This window comes from Bidens hawaiensis, unplaced genomic scaffold, assembly GCF_021521415.1.
Source record: "Bidens hawaiensis isolate Kalapana, Puna unplaced genomic scaffold, B.hawaiensis_p1.1 tig00047697_1, whole genome shotgun sequence".
NCBI classification, from domain to species: domain Eukaryota; kingdom Viridiplantae; phylum Streptophyta; class Magnoliopsida; order Asterales; family Asteraceae; genus Bidens; species Bidens hawaiensis.
In genome coordinates, this window is record NW_027506053.1 from 19,659 (window position 1) to 28,311 (window position 8,653).

At 39.8% G+C, this 8,653-nt stretch overlaps 1 protein-coding gene across 1 annotated transcript; it reads right to left on the minus strand.

Moving 5' to 3' along the window:
* Positions 1–4,532: 4,532 nt before the first annotated feature.
* On the minus strand, positions 4,533–7,752 carry LOC143616512 (uncharacterized). Its single transcript, XM_077089323.1, has 2 exons — positions 6,040–7,752; positions 4,533–4,741 (listed from the first exon to the last, which is right to left on the minus strand). Exons 1-2 carry the CDS (start codon positions 6,559–6,561, stop codon positions 4,577–4,579), a joined length of 687 nt encoding a protein of 228 aa, XP_076945438.1. The 5' UTR covers positions 6,562–7,752; the 3' UTR covers positions 4,533–4,576.
* Between the last annotated feature and the right edge of the window lie 901 nt (positions 7,753–8,653).

The window sequence follows — 8,653 nt, forward strand, 5'->3', positions numbered from 1 at the left end:
ATATGATCAATCAACATTTATCGAATTTGAAAAAGAGTTAAAAGAGATGGTTCGATCCTCTTATTTTATTTTTCTTGAACTGAGAGCTCCATGAACCGGATATGGGTGTGGTTCGAATTTAATGAAAGTAATATTTAGACTTTAGGTTAAACTAAAATTCTTTTGAAATGCCAAAAAGCAACCATTAAGACTATAAATGGCATCATGTAATAAAGGGGCCATTTTTTGGTTAGGATGAATAATTGATAAATCAATGATAGTTATTAGTTAAGATGAAGGACAATGGTTGCGCAAGTGCCATTAACGAATTAATGATGAAAACACTCCTACAAAGACCTTGTGCGCGAAACCATGCGAGGCTGAGACGAGAAAAGGAAACTTGAGACCAAGTTGTGGGACTAGGTTAATCGGGCCGCATGGCCATATACCCTCTCCCATGATCAACTTCTCTCTATCGTGGATGGATGTAATTGTGGGACTAATCCAGATTGCAGAGAGCTAGCCTTTTAGGTGTGAAGTTTTAGATTCAATTCAAGGCAAAGTGTAGATTTGTTATGAGTAGAGGTGCACAAAAAACCCGAACCCGGAACCGGACCCGAAATAAATACCCGGAACCGGTTTTTTTAATACTCGGGTTTTTAATACCCGAACCCGAACCCGACCCTACCCGTAGGGTACGGATAGGGTATGCATTTTGGCACTAAAATCCGAACCCGAACCGGACCCGATTTGTACCCGGTAATACCCGAAAACCCGATTTGTACTCGGTAATACCCGAACCCGGAACCAAGGTTGTCCAATACCCGAAACCGGGTATTTCAAATACCCGATGTATACCCGAAAAATACCTTAAAAATACCCGAATAATACCCCTAAAAAGTGTAAACTTTTAAAAAAATCCAATCTATATAAAAAAAATACCGGAAAAAAACCCGAAAAAACCCGTAAATAGATTTTTTTCAATACCCGATAATAGGGTATTCAAATACCCGGTTTTAGAATACCCGGTTCTATACCCGACCCGAACCCGATGCATAGGGTATGATTTTTAGAGACAATACCCGACCCGAACCCTACCCAATTATTACCAATACCCAGTCATACCCGTACCCGGTAATACCTGAACCCGGTTCTATACCCGAACCCGGGTATTTAGAAAACCCGATTTGTGCACCTCTAGTTATGAGTAGATGAAAGAGAAACTACAGTGATTTTTCTATTTATCTGTAAAACTATAATTCACTCTCTATAATTTTTTTAATATTTTTTAAAGTGATTGTGAGTGGAGAAGAGAGAAATGATAATGATAAAAATATAAAATATTATTATTTAATTGGAAAAAAGAAAAATCATAGTATGTTCTAGTGTAATTTTGAATTTGAAAATAAACAAAGGAATGAAAATGCTCACACAGTCTTCGGACAAATATATAGGAGTTACCATTTTTAATGATTATTGAATATAAATATGTTTTGGTGTTTCGTAAAGAAACTATCGTTCAATATAGACAGAGTTTTTTTTTCGTCACAATGATCCAACATCACAATAGACAGAGTTTTTTTTCGTCACAATGATCCAACATCACAATAGACAGAGTTTTTTTTTCGTCACAATGATCCAACATCACAATAGACTTATGAGTGATATACAACCATGTATGTACAACCGTATTTTAGAGTTAATTCTAATATATTTCTCTATAGCAATCGACCTTATTACTAACTATAATTTTATAATCAATCTCTCATTATATCTTCATTATCATTGAATAATTAACAAGAGAAGTAAAGAAACACAGATCCTATCTTCGGATATGGGTCCTGGATCTGTGATTCGACAGGGTAAGATACGATAATTACGACCAAGATATGAGTATAACTTCCCAACGTCCAGTGACAGAAACCTGCAAAACAGACACCGTGAGTCTCGTTACAGGAAGGACAAGAGGGGGGGGGGTCTTCCTGTAACCACCCTCCGGCGTGAGAATCAGTAACGTTCGTAATGAAGAAAGTACTGAAGTATAAAGACTAAGTGGTCAGGATATAGGTGAGTGAATGAATACCTCATACCGTTTAACAAGGTATTTATAGCCGAAGGGTGTAGGAAGATGATTGGGGCAGCTGTCCTCTTCTAGAAGATCTTTGATAACCGCCTGGACGCGTGTCCTCTTGTGATAGGTTGAGCTATACGTCTCATGTGTATGAGTATAACAACCTGGACACGTGTCGCCAAATGATAGGACGGATTGCACCCTGTCCATGTGCACGGTTATAACAACCTGGCCAGGTGTCCTTTGTTAATTGGTTAGTATGTCACGTATTCCCCAAGTAAGAATCGTGAACCTTCTTCTAGAGAGTACTTGATTGGTGACAGCTGTCCCGCTGGCACTGTCTTCTGGTTGTTTAGGCGGACAGATGTCCTGTCCTGCGGATGACTTTTAAGGATGCCAGGATGCTTCCGCGCATGTTATGAGGACGTTCCTCCTTTATCGTGATATGCGGGTGATCCATATGTCCCGCGGGTGGCTTATAAAAGCATTCTCTGTGACCCGCGGGTGGTACTTAAGGGTATTTGGGTCTTTTTAGTACCCTACCTCTATAAGTCCCCCCAGTCCAGTGTTTCTTCCGTGTGAAGCCTTTATGCGGGTGAAATTCTGGACTTAATGTATGTTGGGGGGCTTTTGAGTTTTTTGGAATTAGGTAGAAAATATCTTCTGTTGGTGTGGATAGACATGTTGACCACTCGCAGGCGCGTGAACAGATGATGGAACGTTTTTGACGGCTGTCACTGTACCAGACTGTGCAGCTTTTTCTCTTTTTCGAATTTCCCGTGTGACGTGGCAATCATTGATTGGGTGATGGTTTTCTCTCTCTATTGTTCATATCCCATCGCATTAATTGCGATGGGTATAAATAAAGAGAGGCTCCTTCTTTTCGAAGTTTTATCGTTCCTTTCTTCTGATTATCTTGATTATTTCTCTGAACTCTTCATATACCTTTTTTCCTTCTTATTGAATTTCATTATAATGTCGAACGTTCAGACTGAAGTTGATGAAATAGAAGTTTCATGGGATTATTCAGAATATGAAAAGCTGCTGGAGACGTACGGTATTCCTCCCGAATGAGGGCCGGAATTTCCTTCCCCTGGTTCTATTGCCAGTTTCCCACCGCCTGGGAAAATGGCTGTATGCTGATTATTTTGCTTATGGAAATTTCCGTTTTCCCATAACAAAATTTTTTTGAGAGATTTTTAACTGCTTATGGGATCCATTTATCTCAGCTACATCCACGTGCTATGATGCGAATTCGTCATTACGAATTTGTATGTATAGCACGTGACATGGTACCCCATATTGATCGATTTCCAGTTTTTTACCGTCTTACTAACCGTAATGGTTGGTATACATGTCAAGGATTTTCCGACCGAAGTATTGGGTATGAAGTTGAAAAGTTGTCTACAGACTGGCGTAGCAAATTCTTTTGGATATCTGAGGACGTGGTGCCTCTGTCTATGGTTCGTCGCCCTGTGAATTCCGCCCTTCCGGAGGTTGTCACAGCTGTTCATGAAGGTCATGAGTGGTATCGTGTTCTTACCATGGAGCCTTCACCCATTCGTGCCTTGCCAGAAGAAGCTTTAGTGTGGGCGGGTATGAGTCGTTTGTGGCCAACAGACTTCATGGAACCCATTTTTACGGATCTTAATGAACGTAAGTTATCTGTATTGTCTCTTTGCTTTTTTGAATACTTGTATGATCAAGTTTCTATCTTTTTCAGGGCGGAGCTCTATGTTCAATGTTCTTTTTGAAAACAGGGGTTGTGTCCGCAAGAGCATCCGCGAGGTAGGAGACCAACCTATTATTGAGCAAACCAAATCTCAATTTCTGTTTCCGAAGAAGGTTCGAGATGAACCTGTGACTTCGAATGCCACCTTTGAAACAGGTGCGTATGTTCTAAACCCTCCTCCCCTTACTGCATTACTTCCGACGGAACGATAGCCATCTTATCATCAAGTGATGATGATGGAGATGCTTCTCAGTTTTCTGCTTCGGAAGAAGAGGGAGACTTTGATGAGGGTGCTTCTGAATTTTCCTCTGTCTCATCCTTGTTGGCAGAATTGGAGAAAAAGAGAGCTTTCTTAGCTTCTCAGACAGGTCACACGAGTGTGAAGTCTGTGGATACTGGGGCGGGACCATCGAAGAAAAAACGAAAAGTGCACCGTCCCAAGAAGCCGCAATGCTGCCTTGCTGGCCGCATTGACACTGTTGAAGGTGTGTATTAACCTTTAATTACTGTATTCTTTTATGAGTGTTTAGTTAAGTGTAACTTTTTTTATGTAGATCCGCTGATCTTTAGTGAGGATATATCTGAGAAGTTATCCACACCAACGAGAATATTGAAAAACCATCATCCCCTTTTTCAAGGGGAGGGGCGGGCAGTGGCGGATCTAGAATCGAAACCGAGCCGGAGCGCTCAAAATTTTTTTTTCCCCATATTTAATACAATTTTAACGAAACAAATATAAAGAACACTACAAATAAAGTTAAACTAATCGGGTTAACGAACCAACAGTGGCAGATCTAGGTTGGGCTGTAAATATCTCCTCTTCGGTTTTTGATAGCTTGAAACCGAACCATTACATCTTCTTCATTTACTTTATCAAACGTTTCTCTTTCGACCACAAAAACTAAAGCATTGTTCAAATACTCATTACCCATTCGATTGCGCAAATCCGTCTTGATAAGCTTCATTTTAGAGAAATATCTTTCAACGGTTGCAGTTGCAACCGGTAAAACCAATGCTAGCTTCAATATCCGATAAACCAAAGGAAAAGTTGTGTGTTTTCCGGTTTCCACCATTACACGAGCAAGATCACCTATCCCACCAAGTTTTGCAAATTTATCATCTTACTTTAAAGTGTAATAAAAGGTCGTAAGATCACCCGGAATACACCCACTTTCTTCGTTAGTAAAATCATTCAGATACATCTCAGAAAAAGCCACGATCTTAGATATGTCAAACATGGAAAACGAATCACAAGGATTTAAACCCGACATATTTTCTAACAAAGTAGTTGAGACCTCACTAAATCTATTTCCATGTTCTTGAATTTGCATATCCAAGACCGTATTAAAAACTTCAACCTCAAAATGATGTCGATTTGTAATGACACACTTCCGGTTTCTTTGATTACCATAACTTTCCTCCATATCTAACATCTTAATCTTGTTTTTTTCACAAAAAGATGTAACTTTTGCCAACATCTTGTCAAATCCGGTTTGTCTTAGATTATTCAATGCTCGATTTGTCCCGCTTATCAACTTAGACGCTTCCAACAAATCTTGACTCTTTGTTTGAATATGTTTTGATAAAGCATTTGTGAGGCCTAAAATTTCGTCCAACAAGTGTATATAAAACACAAATTCAAGAGTCTTAAAATATGATAGAATACCTTTCGCATGGTATTTTTGTTGCACACTATCTCCATCTAATTTAATAAATTGAAGCACCTCAACAACTTCCGGGAATAATTTTAACAAACTTGTGATTGTCTATGATAAGAACCCCATCGCGTGTCTCCGGCTCGTGCAAGGGAAACCTCTTGATTTAATCCTTTTCCTGGTTTAATCTCACCAAGAAGAATTTCATTTTTCACCCTCTCTTGTTTTAACTCCAACATCATATCTTTTCTTTTGCAAGAAGCGCCAACCGTATTAACAACCATGCCAAGAGATTCATAAAATTCTTTAACACCGGTACGTTTTTTTGCAACAGCCACAATCACTAACTGAAGTTGATGAGAAAAGCAATGTATGTAATGTGCTGACGGATTATCTCTTTAAATCAAAGTTTTTAATCCATTAAACTTTCCTCGCATGTTGCTTGCACCATCTTAACCTTGACCCCTGACCTGTTTGAACAATTATAAAATATAAGTATAAGATACACATATAATATACTTTATTAAAGCTTATGTAACAAAAGTATGAAACGTATTACTTACTTGATCAATGCTCAACTGGTTATTTGATAATAAAGAAACGATGGCTTCTTTAAGAGTTGCAGAAGATGTATTATTTACGTGAGCAACTCCAATTAAACTTTCTTTAACAATTCCGCGTTTATCAACATATCTCACAACTATGGCCATTTGTTCCTTTTGAGACACGTCACTAGACTCATCGGCTAACAACCCAAACACATCATCTTTAAATTCTTCGCAAAGCTTTTTGGTTACTTCTTTCGCAAAGCAATCGATAATCTCTTTCTGTATTGATGGAGCTGTTAACTTATTATTCTTTTTTGCATTCCCTAAACAATACTTACCAATATCCGGGTTGTTCTCACAAATCAACTTTAAAACCGCAAGAAAGAGCCCTTTAGAAAAAGAGTCTTCAGATTCATCATGACCACGAAATGATAAACTATTTTCTAACAAGAATCTCGAACTACAAACAGAACCCAATAATCGATACCAATTTGCAATCTTTTCTTCATTACTATGCTTAGTGACATTCGCCTCATAGGATCGCTTTTGGTTCAAAAGATTGTCACATTTTTGCATCGAATTATTATGAATACTATTAACTTCCCCAACGTGTTCTTAAAGGCACCCGATTTACTCCAATTACTAAAGCCTCCACTAACAAAAACCTCTCTTCCACCTTGATTACCAACACTTCCATTAAACAAGTAACAGCATAAGCAATACGCTTTTTTCTTGTTTAGTGCTATACTCCAACCAATTATATTTATCAAACCATTTGACATTAAAACATCTCCGACCACTAGAATAATTTGACCATTTAAAGTTATGACCTCGTGGTTGAAAAGCTTTTTTAACAAGATATGCTCTTCTTACGTCATCTATTTGATTAGGATGATAACTAGTAATAGGGGGTCTATCGGCGGGATCCGAAGGAAGATCATCCAAATTGATTTTTGAACGTATTGAAGGACTTGAACTTGGACCGATATCTTCATTTTCTTGCAAATCATCAACCATATTTGAACATGAAGTTGGAATATTTAAACTTGGTGAAGATGAACCAATGTCATCACTTTCTTTTCTTTGACGTTTAAAAAGGTTGCTATTAAGAGCTTGTTTACTCATTTTCAAAGATTCAAAGTTCCTAAACAAAATTTGAAACAAAAACCTAATATCAATAATCAATAACCAATATCAATAAATCAATAATCAATAACCTAACAAAAACCTAATATCAATAATCAATAACCAATAATCAATAACCTAACAAAAACCTAAACAAAAACCTATTCAATTCCAATTTAACCCTAAATCATAAATATAACAACCTGTGGGGCGTGGGCTGTGGGCAGACACAATGGGCAGTGGGCCGGCGGTGGGCTGTGGGCAGACGGTGTCGCGGTGGTGACGTGGTGTGGAGCCGGCGGTGCTACAGTGTGCGTGTGCGAGTGATTGGTGGTTGGCTCTGAGCTGCTGGTCTGCTACAGGGGAGGTGGAACTGGAACTGCGTATGAGTTTTTTGTTGTTGTGAAAGGTAGGTTAATGGGTTAGTTGGGTTGGGTTAATTGGTTTTTTTTGTTTGGGTTGTTTGGTCTTTATCTTTTGATTGGGTTAAAAACATATTTTAGTTGGGCTTAAAATCTTAGCCGAAACGTTATTTTTTTTCCAGCCGAAACGAAACACGAAAATCAACCAAATTTTTTTTTTACCCTACCCGTAAAAATTTGAGCCGTAGCGGAGGCTACGGCTCGGCATAAGGTAAGTCCGCCACTGGGGGCGGGGGATAAACCACCTACCCCGCCTAATGTTGCTGATACGGAGGACCATCCGACTTCCCCCTGATTGAGGTTACTATAGATGAGAGGACGTCGACTCCTTCGATTGGTACCTCGACAGAAGGTCCCGACGACCAGTCTGATCGTGATACTCGTTTCGGCTATCTTTTTCAGACTGGGAGTGTTACTGGGGATCAGCAGGACAATCCTGCTGTTAATAAGGAGGATTTCAGGACCGAAGAGTTTCCTCCTCGACCACCTCCGCAACAGTCTTCTTCCACCCCGGCTCGTCTTAAACCATCGGGTTCCCGTTACTTCGGGGATACAGGCCTGGGTGACAAACATGAGCTGTTTGTCCCTCCATGGGGCATTACTAATGGGTCTCGGTTTTCTCAACCTAGAACTTGTATGGATTTTGTTGAGCATTATGCTCCGCCTGCTGAGATGACATATCAACGTGACATTTCCCGCCATGACCTCCACACGAATGTAGCTTATCATCTAGCTAACGCCCTGGCAGACAGCCAAGAGGTTTTAAGTGAGTGGCGTACTTTTGGTGGGAAGGTAGGTGAAGCTCGTCGAGCCGCTGAGGCTGCAAAGAAAGAAGCTGAGGAGTACCGCATTGCTGCTCAAACTGCTAAATGGAAACAAGCTGATGCGGAAAATGCTCTTAAGAGTGAGCAAGATCGCAATGCCAGCGCTGCTCGTCGATGGATGGGAGCTTGTGAGAAGAAAAATTCTGTGCTTGAGGCTGCTCGGGCAAAGGCTCAAAAGGAAAGAGATGATTTGGCTCGTGCTCAAGAAGCCAACTCCGCTTTGGAAAATCAAGTGGCTCTTCAGGGCGCGCGAATTCATGATCTTGAGGCGGAGCTAAAATTGCAGAAGGAGCGAGT